This window comes from Oncorhynchus mykiss, chromosome 27 (genome assembly GCF_057628025.1).
Source record: "Oncorhynchus mykiss isolate SJ-2025 chromosome 27, ASM5762802v1, whole genome shotgun sequence".
Lineage (NCBI taxonomy): Eukaryota > Metazoa > Chordata > Actinopteri > Salmoniformes > Salmonidae > Oncorhynchus > Oncorhynchus mykiss.
In genome coordinates this window covers 9,968,713-9,984,237 of record NC_143048.1, presented here as the reverse complement: position 1 = coordinate 9,984,237, position 15,525 = coordinate 9,968,713, and the positions used below count along the sequence as shown (strand labels likewise).

General features: G+C 42.4%; 1 protein-coding gene across 2 annotated transcripts in view; it reads right to left on the bottom strand.

Moving 5' to 3' along the window:
* Positions 1 to 14,821, bottom strand: part of LOC110507061 (latent-transforming growth factor beta-binding protein 4) — a 74,651-nt gene extending 59,830 nt beyond the window's left edge. Inside the window, exons 1-3 of one of the 2 annotated variants that reach the window (XM_036965106.2) lie at positions 14,240 to 14,821; positions 10,630 to 10,700; positions 5,362 to 5,665 (exon numbers count right to left, since the gene is read on the bottom strand). In XM_036965106.2, coding sequence (XP_036821001.2) covers positions 5,362 to 5,665; positions 10,630 to 10,700; positions 14,240 to 14,526 — 662 coding nt within the window. In that variant the 5' untranslated portion in view covers positions 14,527 to 14,821. The remainder of the gene's footprint in view (positions 1 to 5,361; positions 5,666 to 10,629; positions 10,701 to 14,239) is intronic. The other variant, XM_036965105.2, reaches the window with a different exon arrangement.
* Between the last annotated feature and the right edge of the window lie 704 nt (positions 14,822 to 15,525).

The window sequence follows — 15,525 nt, the reverse complement described above, 5'->3', positions numbered from 1 at the left end:
ATGTGTACAAACTGTGTCTGTGTGGAGTATGGAGTCAGTAGGTGTCACGGATTCCCCCAGGACTGCTGCTCATTCCGTTCACCAGCTTCGGAGGTCTACGTTACCAGCCTTCTAGGTGTCACTGAACTGGATTCATTACCACCAACCCCGGACTGTCTTGTCTCATTACACACACCTGGTTCCCATTTCCTCTGATTAGTATGTGTACAGCGGGGCAAAAAGGTATTTAGTCAGCCACCAATTGTCCAAGTTCTCCCACTTAAAAATATGAGAGAGGCCTGTAATTTTCATCATAGGTACACTTCAACTATGACAGACAAAATGAGAAAAAAAATCCAGAAAATCACATTGTAGGATTTTTAATGAATGTATTTGCAAATGGGAGAACTTAACTTAAGTGGGAGAACTTGCACAATTGGTGGCTGACTAAATACTTTTTTTGCCCGACTGTATCTATATCCACAGTAAAACGAGTCCTATATCGACATAACCTTAAAACCACCATAAAATAACAGACTAATAACAAAATAACAGGTAGGAAAATTATGTGGATATATTGAAGCAACATCTCAAGACATCATTAAGTTAAAGCTTGGTCGCAAATGGGTCTTCCAAATGGACAATGACCCCAAGCATACTTCCAAAGTTATGGCAAAATGGCTTAAGGACAACAAAATCAAGGTATTGGAGTGGCCATCACAAAGCCCTGACCTCAATCATATAGAACATTTGTGGGCAGAACTGAAAAAGCGTGTGCGAGCAAGGAGGCCTACAAACCTGACTCAGTTATACCAGCTCTGTCAGCAGGAATGGTCCAAAATTCACCCAACTTGTTGTGGGAAGCTTGTGGAAGGCTACCGAAACGTTTGACCCAAGTTAAACAATTTAAAGGCAACGCTACCAAATACTAATTGAGTGTATGTAAACTTCTTTTAAATAAATAAAAGCTGAAATAAATCATTCTCTCTACTATTATTCTGACAGTTCACGTTCTTAAAAGAAAGTGGTGATCCTAACTGACCTAAAACAGAGAATTTTTACTAGGATTAAATGTCAGGAATTGTAAAAGAAAACACACACAAAAAACGGAGTTTAAATGTATTTGGCTAAGGAGTATGTAAACTTCCGTCTTCAACTGTACATACACACGCACGTTTTGGGATTCGTCCCCGTCATTATTTATGATGTACGCTATTTTGGGTAGAGAAATAAAAGCCCCTATTTTTGTATTCCTGTGACTGTCTTCTATCATTACACAACGTGACAGTAGGGCAACGACATGCCTGCTCTGCTCAGAGAACATGGGGGAGGAGCAAATTGAGGGGACGAGGAGGGGGGGGGGTAAAAACTCTAGGAAATCAAGATATCTGTACAGCTGCCATGGCTAACTCATCCAAAGAGCTTTGACTTCTCAAACACGGCAGAAAGCTAACACTATATGATGCCCCGTCTCCTTATTAATTCAGCCACTTACTTAGCTAACTCGCAAGTTAAACCAAATAGACAGCTGGTTCAACTGTTCTGGGGAACTACGGTCAGCCTCAATGTAAAATAATGTAACAGGTGAAATGAAGAGCGCGATCTGCTTTACCATCCTGTGGCTTTTTTCCAAATACCCCGGTATACAATATATATGGTATACGGCCCAAGACTACTCTCTAGTATCTCAAGTGCTGACCTTTGAAAAACATTGGGTTCTGTAAAATGAATAACAGCACTGAAGCCTAGTTTGACAAACGTCCCTTGTGGAAATACAAATAAAAAACTAAGTGAATCACTAACATGCTGAACAAACCACTTGCGTTGCATGTGCGAGTGTTGCAAAATCAATGTACACATGTTATTCAATCATTTCCTCCAAACTGCTTGCGGGAGTCTACGTAGCCATGCGCTAAAATAGAATTTGAATGATTCATGTGTGTTTTGACCTGTCCCCAAATGAATATAGTTGGTTCACAGTTGGTTTTCGTATTTTAACCTGCGTGTCATGAACCTCTCTGGTGAAGATAGTGCGCGAAAGGAGCCAGTTTGGTCAGCCATGTAAGAATCTCTCGTAGTAGAGACAATTGAACGTTGAAGTTGGAAATGTTTTGGTGATAGCATCATTTCGATATACCCCAGCTGAACATGAAACTTGAAACAAACATCCAACATCAAACAGCTGCAGTGGAGGTGCATAGTGGGAGTAGGGATAAAGCCAGTGTTCTCCATTACAGGGAGGAGTGTGGTGAATGAACAAACAAACAAATGGTAGGCCAATTCATTCAAGCCTGGGAAATCATAATTGGGGTGACAGACCTCAGTCTGTTACAGGCTCCACCATACCAAGTTAATACATTCTCCCATGTTTACTTAATAAAGATATCCACCAAATCCCCATGTTTTGATGCGATCACTGTTTACTTAACACACCACTCATGTCTTGCGCAATGCCGTCCCCAGGTTACAGCACTTTCTTTTTTTTTGACAGCTCGCAGGTTCGGCATCATTTCAGATGCCTATATCATTCTGGGGAATTCTGAAAGAGTGCACTGTGCCTGCAGACAGGGTGATCTTACACAGAGTCCATCTGTGTCCGAGCCACGAGTACAGCACTGCATGGACCTGTTAGGAGTATTCACCTACACTACATTATGCATTTACCTTCTGTTGAGTACCACGGACCTGGTGAATCAGTGACCCAAGATATTTACTTAGTTACAGTTTAGCATTAGCATCATTGAGTGAAAAACAATGAGAATCGTTGGAGTAGGACCCCTTTAAGAGTGTTCCAAAAAGCTTGCCTAAATCCACTCAGAGTAACTTGAAACCAAGTTGGAGCAACGTGCCACCATAAGAGGTTTAAAAGCTTTGGACAGTGAATTTGTTTACCTAAAAACATTGTGAAACTATTTGGACACGTCGTTAAAAGTCAATCTAATAACCTGATCCAAGGGTGTTGTTGCTGGGCAGAATCATTAAGAGACAAGAGAATAGAGATAAGGAGAAGTCAAACTATGCAGAGGCACTGGGGTCATACTCTAAGAAGAAATAGGACTTATGTCTAACTGTCTCGGGACCAGACTAAACCTAGATGAGTGTGCGCGTGTCCGTGTGTGATGACAGGGAGCCGGCCTGGTGGTCTGAGGCATTTAACTTGACTTAGACTGGACAGCAAAAGGAGCAGAGATAGATGGTCAATGGACAGTGGTTGTACCTATTCCATCAATCTGACCAACAGCAGCACAGTGTCGCAGATTACATGTAATCCTGTAGAATGGCCATAGTAATGCATACATACTGTACATTATCAGACTGCTTTGGTTCACAGTAAACACAAACGTGCTCCCATTCCATGGTTTGAGTCAAAGCAGTGTCCTAATGCCCCCACATGGTCTGAGTCCCAAAATGGCTCCCTATGTAGTGTACTACTTTTGACCAGGGGCCATAGGGCTGTGGTCAAAGGTAGTGCACTACACAGGGAATAGGGAGCCATTTGGGACAAAGCCACAGAAACGTGATTAGTTTAAATCCAACATACGGTGGTGTTGAAGCCTGCAGAGATCAAACTGTTTACATGGATGAGGAAGCAGGGTTAGTGAAATGTGAACTCAGGAATGAGACGAGGAGCAGAGCCAAAAGACGAGAGAAAACGCTCCGTCCTTTCCAAGACACATTAAATCACTGCTGGGCTTAACTTCTCCACTGTGTTTTTTTCATCTCCAGAAGACATGGTTTTATTGTACGCAGACACAAGGTTCAAATGAAACAACGCTCCCTTAAATCTTTTTGAAAGACTGCTTTGTTTGTAGTGATGCATGTGACATAGGGCGGTGATGCTCTAGCTTTGGTTTGCCACAACAATAGAAGACACAAAATCAAGTAGTAGTCACAAAGACATTTATTATGTTGTAAATGTCAACAGACTTCGTGTAAAAAAAAATTTAAAAAAAGAAAAAAACTATGCTGAGGTCGCCACTGCAACAACATACAATTTCACCATCAACATCATCAGAAACGATTACGGTGATTCGGTCCAAATTCCCACAGAGCTGGACGCCTCAGGCCCTCCAGTGGATCTCTCTTTTGCAGACAGTGTTTTTGCTGCTTTTGTGAATGAGTAGCAGTGGCTGCTGGGGGTTGTAAAGGGAAACTCTGTTGTCTTCATTAGTCCTAATTGGAGACAGCCTGTACGCAGCTAGGGGAAATGTTCCTCAACTATAGGAAACAGCTCGACTGTAAGTGACTGGCTTCAGTACAGTTAGTGTTAACGCTATAAAGTTCTCCCTAGAACTACATGTCTTGCAGGGTATGCTGAACGAGGCAGTACGGTGTATACATTAAATAACTAACATGGTATACAATAAATTATTTTTTTAAAAATTGTATTTTTAACCAAATTTCAACAACGCTACAAGACGACTTGAAGAGAATAACATTAATAACTATTGCAGCCTTTCTGAAACGATGGGTTTGCGACCCAAAAGGGTGCATGTTTTTATGAGCATGGTCCCAGGAAAACAGAATGTCTTATTTGGGTCCCAGGCTGAAAAAGGTGAAGAACCCTTGAACTATTATATGAATGATGAACATTAAAAGTTTCCAACAGCAGTCGTCCACCAACAACTTTCACATTTTGGCAAAAGACTTACGGAGACTAAAAGCTTTCTTTTTAATTTCAGAGCATAAATATACAGTATATTATTTTCAAAGGTAATCCTCTTGCATGACTTCAAGGGCTGTTTCGTCTTTTTACATGACTCACTCTGACCATTGTCTGCATAATTAACGGTTTTGAAAATAAAATCCTAGGACCCCTTGTAAAAACCACATTTCTTTACTATGAACAAGAACACACGCACATACACACACACTGGCTCCATTTGCAGTACAGTATTAGTTCCACTATTATTTACAGTAGATTTGATTTGGAGAACAGTTCCACCTGCTGACTATCCTAGGTAACTTCACTCCACAGTCAATTTTAATAGAAGCTTTCTTTCACATTCCACAAATTTAAGGGTTACCTCTTTATCAGTTGAGTCCGCAAAATATTGTCATAAGTCTTATATTTTATACTGTACTCTATCTTTACCCCTAGGCTGGCACTGAGCCAACCCTTTCTACCATTTGGCAAGGTGCCCTCATCCCAACACCTGCACTGCATCAGCTGGACCAAACTAAGCGCTACAGACACTCTGACTCTGCACCTGTGGCCCACATGCTGGGCTAACCCAGGCCTCTGACTGGAGACTGGCACATCAAAGCCAGCAAACTGAGAGGAGGAAGAGGAAATGGAGGAGCAGAGAAGGGACTAAATGGCACAAGCTGGTGATGCAGTAAATCAAGGCAGTGCACAGCAAACAGAAGTCAAAAACTCACGTAAGAGGTTTCCAGCGCACAGTGCTGACTGGTGTCCCCTCTGTCCTCCATGCAGCTGTGGTCTCAGTGGGCACTGGGGTGGTGTTGGGGATGACGGTGGTTGGTGAGAGGGTGGTGGTTGGTGAAAGGGTGGTGGTGGTGCTGACCATGGGGCTGGTGGGGCGCAGGAAGGCCCAGGGTAGGCCTACGAGGCCATAGGTCACGCTTGCAAACTCACAGCGGGCCCCGTAGAAGCCCGTTCGGCATTCACAGATGTTGGGCTGCCTGCACACGGCTCCGTTGTGGCAACGTGGAAGGCATCTTGCTTCAAGTAGGGGGAGAGAGAGGAGAAGGTTCATAAAACCAGAACAGTGGACTGTGGTTGAGAGGGCTAAGATGCTAGAGCAGAAACTCAACCGTAAGAGGATAACTGCTTCGACCACTTTGTGCGGCACATTTTACTATCTCAATAAAAACTCAGTAGGACAAACAGCTTAATGTGGACTGTAAATGTGGACTTAAACAGGTAAAACAGCCAATGGTGGAACGGTCAAGATTTCACTCCCCTGAAATGAACTAAGAATGAAAAAAAGAGGAGAGGAGGGCGAGAGCCATGGTCCTGGATACAGGGAGGGGGTATTCATGCATACACGATGCAGGCCCCCCACCCCCGGTCCCAGGCTCTTGGTTTCTCCCATCATCCCTGGCTGGGCGCCATTGTGCCCGGGTCGAACTCCCTGGAGGGCTCCAGTAATGGCCCATTGGACACAGACAACAACAGTGTATCCCAAACCCAGCAGCTTACCACAAATCTCCTGGCCGCCTCCATGAATATCAACAGCGATGGGCACCGCTTACTGACATTTTTTGTCAGGGGTTGTGCATGGAAACCCTTTTTATCCGTGGCTTTTTCGCACGAAGGCTAGCACAATGTGACCAACCAGAAGTGAGGCTCAAAGTGCACAGTGGACTGAATCTAATGAAGGGCTCTTTTCAATCAGATTGGCTTCAGGCGACATCCACATAGCGGCTGTTTTGGTGGTGCTGGACGTGGAACTGCGTAAGGGCTGCCAAAAGCACGAACGGCGTTATACATAATGCGGACGTTGTCATTGGCTGCACTGAGTCACATTACAGTTTTGTTTTCAATTGCTGACAAGCATCGGTCAATACTGAAGCCACTTTTTTCCAAAACTCTTCATACAGTCTGCATTACCAACATGCATCTTTGCCAAACAGTTAATCTCACCTCCAAAACTCACTCAGACCACCAAAACACTTCATACATGTCTCAAAATAAGCTTGTTCGACCAGAACACTGGCAAAAATTCTCACTCAGAAAGCGTACATTGTCACTCATAACACACTGACCTAAAAAACACTAACAACAGGGAGCATTACATAAATGATGAACTCTTTGAAGTTTGAATTATTTTTCACATAAATCAGCATTTCATTATAGAATAAGAACAACACCTTTTCACTTTATTGACTGTACTAAAATATATGTGTAACAATAATGAATAATAAATGCAGCAATTTGCTTCAATAACCTTTATTTTTTCTATATCTTTGCATGTAGTAATTTACTACATTTAATTTATAAAAGGTTGAAACAAAAAACAAATTCCTGAAATTCCAGGGCTGCAATAATAATTACAAAAAACAGCAACATGTGTAGTATAATCACTCATACTGTACATTACAGTGAGGGTTCTAGTTCTCATCAACATGTGTAGTATAATCACTCATACTGTAGAGTACTGTGAGGGTTCTAGTTCTCATCAACATGTGTAGTATAATCACTCATACTGTAGAGTATTGTGAGGGTTCTAATTCTCATCAACATGTATAGTATAATCACTCATACTGTAGAGTACTGTGAGGGTTCTAGTTCTCATCAACATGTGTAGTATACTCATACTGTACAGTACTGTGAGGGTTCTAGTTCTCATCAACATGTGTAGTATAATCACTCATACTGTCCAGTACTGTGAGGGTTCTAGTTCTCATCAACATGTATAATATAACACTCATACTGCACAGTACTGTGAGGGTTCTAGTTCTCATCAACATGTGTAGTATAATCACTCATACTGTCCAGTACTGTGAGGGTTCTAGTTCTCATCAACATGTATAGTATAATCACTCATACTGTACAGTACTGTGAGGTTCTAGTTCTCATCCACATGTATAGTATAATCACTCATACTGTAGAGTACTGTGAGGGTTCTAGTTCTCCCTCTCTCCTGCATTTGGCCACAAGTTCTCATCAACGTCACATCTTATGTCTTCTCTGGCAATGTAACTTGGAAAGTATCTTCAGGAATGTCTAATCCAACCCTGCCACTCTACTTTCCCCACCAACCGGTCTTCCTTGATCCATGTTTCCAAACTAAATCATTCCGAAGCCATCCTCTTTTGCCTGTTTGGTAACGAGACTAAAAACAGGACACTTGGGTCGGCTTTCAGCTGAAATTGCAATCAGCTGTGTTTGGAATGATTAAATATTCTGCTAAAATGTTCTATATGTTTCAATCTGGTTACAGCAGAAATGCAATACATTTGCCATCATTCTGTTTTGAATGTGTTTTTGAACAGTATTGGAAACAATGTGTTTGTATTTGAAAACATGTGCTGCAAATATATAGTTTTGCAGGTGGTGGAGTATGAATGAGAACAGAGTTCATGGATTTTGGAGAATGTGGTCATTGGATGCATTTTGTGTGAAAGCAATGAGAAATTATTCACAGTTTGGTCCACATACACTTCTGTTTTGACCAATACAAGTTAGCAATTGAAAAAAACTAAGAGAAATCCCATGCAGCACTGCTTACAAATGTGAACACTGGAATGTGAGAATGAATCTACACCTCGATTAGGATTATAGAAATCCTCATTATTTTGTTTAATGATTTTCAATTTGAGGGTCATATTTCGATATAGCCTACACTTTCTCATTCTGAACTTCTAACACGAGTGGGACAGGTGTGGTTTCATGACAAAGATCAGAAGAGCAGCTGCTCACCGATTCGACAGCTCCAACGCAGTTCCACCGCCAACAACACCAAAACATTGGCTATGTGGGTGTCGGCTACCACTGGTTAACGCTTGATCTGAATGAATCTAGGCCTAAATCTGCTTCCACTTCAGAGTTTCCTTTTCAGTGTGGCTTTTATATTTGATCAATACACCTTAGAGGGGGAAAGGAAGTATGGGAGTATATTTGTGTGTGTGCATGCCTGCGTGTGTGTGCCTCTGTGGGTGCATGCATGAATGTGTGTGAGTGAGTGTGAGTTTCGCAGTGAGTTTGTGCTTCCTGAAAATGTGCAGAGCCGTGCTATGCAGGATAGCTGAGCCAGGTTGTTTTGACATGACACTGGCCCTTTAAATCGTCTGGGTCAAGGGGTTGGATCAAGTAAAAGTGTCCAATCCCTGTCGACAAGGTTTATGGAGGTGTGGATTATAATGATTACGCCACAGAGATGTGTTGGGAGACAGACATGAATAGGAGCTCTTCCTTTCTTAAAAGGTCCAAACCTCTTCTCATGGTGTGTAGACAAAGTAGTGCTCGCATTGTGTGTTGACAAAGTGCCTCAGAGTTACATTGCTGATCTAGAATCAGTTATGCCTTTTAGATCATAATTAATATGATTATAAGGGCTGGCGGGGGTCTGATCCTAGATTATCACTCCTACTCTGAGACGCTTTAAGAATATGGGCCCAGGCCTGTCAAGGGTTTAGCAAAAGGCCCGCTGGTCCAGGGTCAAGTCCAAGTTAGGCCATCATCACAGACCACTATGGCTGTGTTTGCACAGTCAGCCCAATTCTGATCTTTTTCCCACTAATTGGTCTTTTCAAATCATATCTTTTTCAGAGCTTATCTGATTGGTCAAAAGACCAATTAGTGAAAAAAGGTCAGAATTGGGCTGCCTGTGTAAATGCAGCCTACGACAGACTCTTCAAGACCAGAGGTGCTCAACACTATCAACACATGACATATTCACTTTCATAACATATCGAAACATATCGATACCGGACACTTTTTGCTGCACACTGCAAGTCGAAAGGTGTCCTATCTTAATTTGATCAATCTGTTGTTGCAGAGAATTTTCCTGCGCAGCAGGAAATGCAAATTGTAGTGTGGTCGAGATTTAAAAAGGTCAAATTAAGATAGTATATCTGTAAACTGTGTAGGTCTTGACCGGAATTCACATTTGCCATCCACACCCCCATCATAATCAGAAAATGATGATACAATGAAATCATACGTTCTCCAGATGTCTGACTGAGTGAAATGGGAGGAAACACAGGTTGGACTGGGTTCTGCTGATGTTGGATGTGACATTACAACTTCCAGCTGGGTGGAGAGAACATTCCATTGTCCTATAGAGCCTGATTGATGCTCGCTCACTCCTTATTAAACCAACTACTGACAGCTTGCCATCTATATACAGTAGAGTACTGGGAATAGATCAATCACAAGTACCATGATAGAGAGTTTTGTTATCAGGGGTGTCATGTACTCCAAAAATCTGAGGGGGCATAAAGTACGTGAAGATGGCTGGGGGGTGGTCCGGAGGGGGGCTAGGCCTGAAACAGCTTTTTCCTGCAATCTAGAGCCATAATCATTAGGTTTAATTCTATGTAAAAACAAATATGTATTTTTCTGCATATCTAAGCCTACCTCTTGAGCTGTCTGTATCCTCCTGACTGGTGGCTATTTATTTATTTATTTAAATAAACTAGTATACTTCTCTGCTAAAATCTGGGTCAAATAATAAAAGGAATGGCAGTCTTATTCAGAACATTTAGTTATTGCTAGCTTTTCTACCAACCTTGCCAGCAGGCATGCCAGCTAAGATAGAGTAGCTAGCTTGTTTATAACTCACTTGATTGATAGCCTGAAATGGCTTCTTGGTAGCTAGTTATGAGGTTGGAACTTATCTGGGCTAGCTTAACCCAACTTCATAAGATTGTTGGTGGTCAGTAGTATTACAGAGTTATTATATATATTTTGTTAACAGGACAAATCTGAGGGGGCACGTGCCCCTGTGCCCCCTATGAGCAAGAAAACTCTGGTTGTCATGGAGATATAAGGACAACCACCCCCTACTGTATAAGGCGGCTCCTTGCAACAAAAAAGATTTATGCATGATATTCCATTATACGGTATGACGAGATCTTTATATAATATTTCCCCAACAATGTGGAACAACATTACACGTTATGGAAGGGCTGACAGACCTGCTATGCTTGGAGAAAGGTCAGTGAACATGAGAATCTTACGTTTGGTGCATTTCTGAGTCTTGGGTGAAACGGTCCATCCGTGGCAGCACCTGTTTCCACATACGTTAGTCCTGCAGAGAGCAAGGGAGACAGATAGACAGACGACATATTAAAGATAGCAGAGTTTATAGGTTTAGATCACTGCAGCAGTCAGGTGCAGATTGTGACCAGAAATTGGCCCTGGCATTTCTAACACACCGGACCATTTTTTTCCTTAAGGCCCCCACACTGGACCATTTTTTTCCTTAAGGCCCCCACACTGGACCATTTTCCCCCTCGAGGCCGGAACAACAGCCCATTTGTTCCTTGAGGCCAACATTATTAGCCAGATAACAATAATTTTGTGCAAAAAAATCCAAGTTAGACAGGCCCACAAAGCTAAAAATAGATCAGCCCATCTGGCATTTGCCGAAATGCCAATGGCAAGTCCGCACCTGGCAGCAGTTATCACAGTACATAGTTTAGGCTGTCATAAGTTAAGGTTAAGCTTAAAGACAGGAACCCCACACACAAAAATCAAGGTCACGAATACAAAATAAATCACTTAATTTGATCACAAAAGGATCTAAACACGGTCCTATTTTCACAACTTCCTGGATATTCATAAAAAACTACTTGGGGCCCCCAGAAATGTACTGTTGCTTCAGTGTGAAACAGTTAATACCTCCTTGTCTTTACACTTGCCTTTGGACGTAATAGATTCAGTTTGTTTAAAAGGGGAGCTATGAATATGAATGAGGGGCCATGGTGTGGTTGCCCTGGGTGAGAAGGGCCTCTGTCCGTCCTGTGCACAATGCATGACAGATATTGTGTTCCCACACTGGTCTGGCCGTATCTGTCTGTCTCTGGGCCAGCCACTTGCCCCTTCTGCTCCACAGATTGGGTAAACAAAACCGGATTAAGGGTCCTCTGCAGAGTCTCGTTTCTGGGGCACCCGCCTGTTTATCCAGGGGGCTTCTGGGAGAAGAGGCAATTAGCACGCCAACACAAGCCACGGTGACGACGCCCTCTTCAAAGTGACAGCTCAGCGTGACCCGCGCCACCAAGCTCCCCTTATACCTCCTTTGTGGGATTTGCTGATTAGTTACAGTTTTCTGGCTTTATTGTGTGTTTGCAAATAGTGGGCCAGGAGCCTCTTCCAAAAGGGTCTGACTGGGGGTCTGCAAAGTAGCAGAGGCTTGCCCCTATTCAAACCCAGCAGTGAACTCACCCAGAGGAAGGTGAGCCTGTCTGGAGACTGAATGACCTTTGAACCCCAGGCCAAGGTGGAGGCTAATTCAGCAGATGTCACTGCCAAAACAGACTGTCAGACCATTGATGCGCCGGAATTACAACTATATCAACGCTAAATTGCGGATCTTTCAGTTTGGACACAATCCTGAAGACATTTTGTAAAGGATTTTTTAAAATTGACCAGCAACATCCAATCGATCTCAACAAAAGATGTGCAAACTTCCTAACCAAACCCAAACCCAAACAGGACTGTGACAGGCATATCATTGTTCTCTCAGACTGACAGTTACCTTCAGTGCAGGTCTTGAGAACTGAACACCACCCGGGTTCTTCCAACTCTGAAGACGGTTTTTAGATAGCAGCTAGTGGATGTGTGAACATTTGCACATGGCCTCATTCAACAGAGAGGGCATGGGTCACATGACAGAGGTCCTATATGACTAGGCACAGGGGAAGGGGTCAGCTGGCGATGGGATGAGTGCCGTTCATTCGGTGCGGTCAGCGCCTCCTCCTCCCTCGCAACCTGACAGCTGAATGCAGAAACCACTGAGACAAGGTGGAGGGGTTGCTTTCACCCCAAATAGGGAGTTGTCAGCAGCGGTGGTTGTGTAATGGAAAATTACTGGATGTTTTTTTTAAATCTCTAATAAAGTCTTAACGCGGTGCTGACACTGCTCTAATACAGTAGAATAATCCCCAGCCCTGTGTTTACAGAACTAAGTGGGACCTGTCATCTGGGTGGAGGAGCCACCCCATTAAGAGCCTGCATACTCACACTGCTCCCATCCACTGCCATAGGCTATCCATCTTTCTATCTTCAACCTTTTCTTCTGTAGACTGAGCACCGATTCTGAAGTGCCTGACTCTTAGACTTGGGCTTTCTATCCTCTCATCTTTGAGGATTTATTCTAAAAGGCTCAGACTGAATGCCGATTCTTTAGTTCTTGGGTCTCTCTGCTCTGGAACAGGACTAATGTTCTGGAACACGAGAGACTCCAAGAGCTTCTGCATTGAGGCATGTGTTGCGTTAGGGCCTATAGCCTGCCGTACAGTACAAGCACATAATGCTGCAATGTTTCAGAGGAGCTCTGTGGCTGTGAATAAAAAGGCTCACACAAAGAGAGCCTTAGTTACACACAGTCACACTCTATAGGCTCACTGCAGCTCCGCCAAGTCAATTCATGCTTTTGTTCTAGCAGAGTTCAGGGACTTGTCCCACTTCCCTCCACTTCACCCCTGTGAGAAGATCAATAATATATTTTACCATCTTAAATGACGTGGGGTGCTAAAGATCCTCATCAAAGAGGCTTTGAAGCGATGCCAGTTTCCGGGGAAGGTCGGTCGCTCACCTAAACCCGGGTTGAACTGCTGAACCGCCACCCCAGAGCAGAGTAGAACCATGACAGTGTTTATTTTGGACATTTAGCCAGGCTCCTTCTGTGCATTGGGGCTAAATAGAGCCAGACTGTCATGGCCCCCAAAGAGAAATAGCCTGTTGGTGCTAAGTTAGTTGTGTGTACTAGTTTATCTCAATTAGTGAAATGTTTTTTCACTGACTGAAAACATATGAGTTGAGGCATCCAAATTAAGCAGTCTGGAAAATGGGAAGTAATGATTAATCCTGTTAATTGCTTAGAGAGCTTGTATCCTGTTTTACGCTCATGGTATGACCAGAAGTACTGTAATGTACTAATGCAATGGGATAATCAAAATTCCTACCCTAGCTTTAAGGATCAACATTTCCTCTGCAGGTCAGAGGAATACTTTACCGGATGATGTGTTGAGTCTCTAATCTGGCCAGTTCAGAAAGTGGCAAACTCCATGAACTTTGCTGTGCATAAAGTGCCATTTCCCAGTCCTGTGTGATTTGACTTTGGGTCCATTTATCACTTGTTGTCATGCACTTTCATCAAAGGGTGCAGTCAAGTCACATATAATTTACATCGATAACTCTTATGTCAAATAGAAGAATTTCTCACAATCCAAGAGGGACTTGTGCAAACATACATACCTGTGTACATTTTTAGGATGGAATGACATTGGATTGTGGTCTACCATTTTGATGGATGATTGAAACAGATCACTTGAAGGAGGCTACCCATCTGAAAGAAATGTACTTTAAAAGCACAAGTCAATATTTTCTAGTAGCCTGACTTTCCAGAGGACAATAATTGGCAAGCCATTAGACAAAATATTAAACCCCCAAATGTGTACCGTCTTAATCAAAATGTTTATGAAACTATCAAACGACAAAACGACACTGAAACATGGTCTGTTTCTCTATACTATAGGCTACGTTATGTAGGCTATTGTAAAACACCTGCTTTTGACTGTCGGGCTCCGGAGTTGTAATCTACATTTATCACTGGCTACTCACCCATTTAACTGAAGTGTGACATTAGTTGCGTATTTCCAGTATTTCTTTCCATTAAAATGGTACTGTTTCTGTTTTAATTTGGGTTTTGAAGTCGTCGTCATTCTCCACTGAGTCTGATAAACTTGATCATTCACGGTTGCGTGTTGGTACCTGCCCGCCGTTCGCCTCTGCATCTCGTGCCCTTTACGGGCTGAACGCCTCACTAGTGTCCCACATTTCGAAAATGTAAGAAATACAAGAAATGTCACTCCAAGAACGAAAAAGTTAGCATATCTCCTGCTTGACATCTTTAGAAGTCTCTTCTGCGTTACAAATCGACCCTATAAATAATCCAATTGCAACGGAATCACCAGGAAATTGTTAAAAGAAAAATACAATTTAAAAACTAAGAAATAGAAAACTATTTTATGCAATAGGTGAGCCAAAACAAAACAATCATATACAATTTGAGCACATGTCTTAGTTTGGCCTATTTTTGCAAATGCAGTTAATAGGCTAGATCATTTACTTTTCAAATAGAAAATAAACTCGACTCTTCAGACTCCACTATTAGTTATTGCATTATTCGGAGCCTACCCCATTAGAAAATGGTAAAGTCGGTTTAAAGTTCGCCTTAAAAACTTTGAGCCAATGGGATAGGAGTTCTAAAATATAAGGACAGCACAGCCAATCAGATATGTGTAGGACCAGCGCATAGACATGGAAATAGAGGGGTGACCACCACAGCCTACAGCAGAGTCTGCCCTGTGTCGAGGTTGCCAGCATCCTCGAGGACGTTTAACAATAATCCAATTTGCAACAGCACACTCAAATAGTATCAATAAGATTCAATAAGCAATTGGTTTATTCATTTTAGTCATTTAGCAGACTTACAGGAACAATTAGGGTTAAATCAAATAAAGTGTTATTGGTAGCATACACATATTTTGCAGATGTTATCGCAGGTGCAGCGAAATGCTCGTGTTTCTGTCTCCAAAAATGCAGTAAAACCTAACAATACACACAGTGTCTGGAACATAAACATATATGTTTGATGGTGTGTATATACATTATGGACAGTAAATTAATAGATCATGTGTGTATAGAAGTACATAGGATGAGCCTTGACTGGAATACAGTACCGTATATGTGTATGAAGTAGGTAAAACGGTATGTAATCATTAAGTGCCTTGCTCAAGAGCACATCAACAGATTTTTCACCTAGTCGGCTCAGCGAGTCAAACCAGGAACCTTATGGTTTCTGCTCCAATATTCTTAACCACTATGGTACCTGCCACCCCATCATA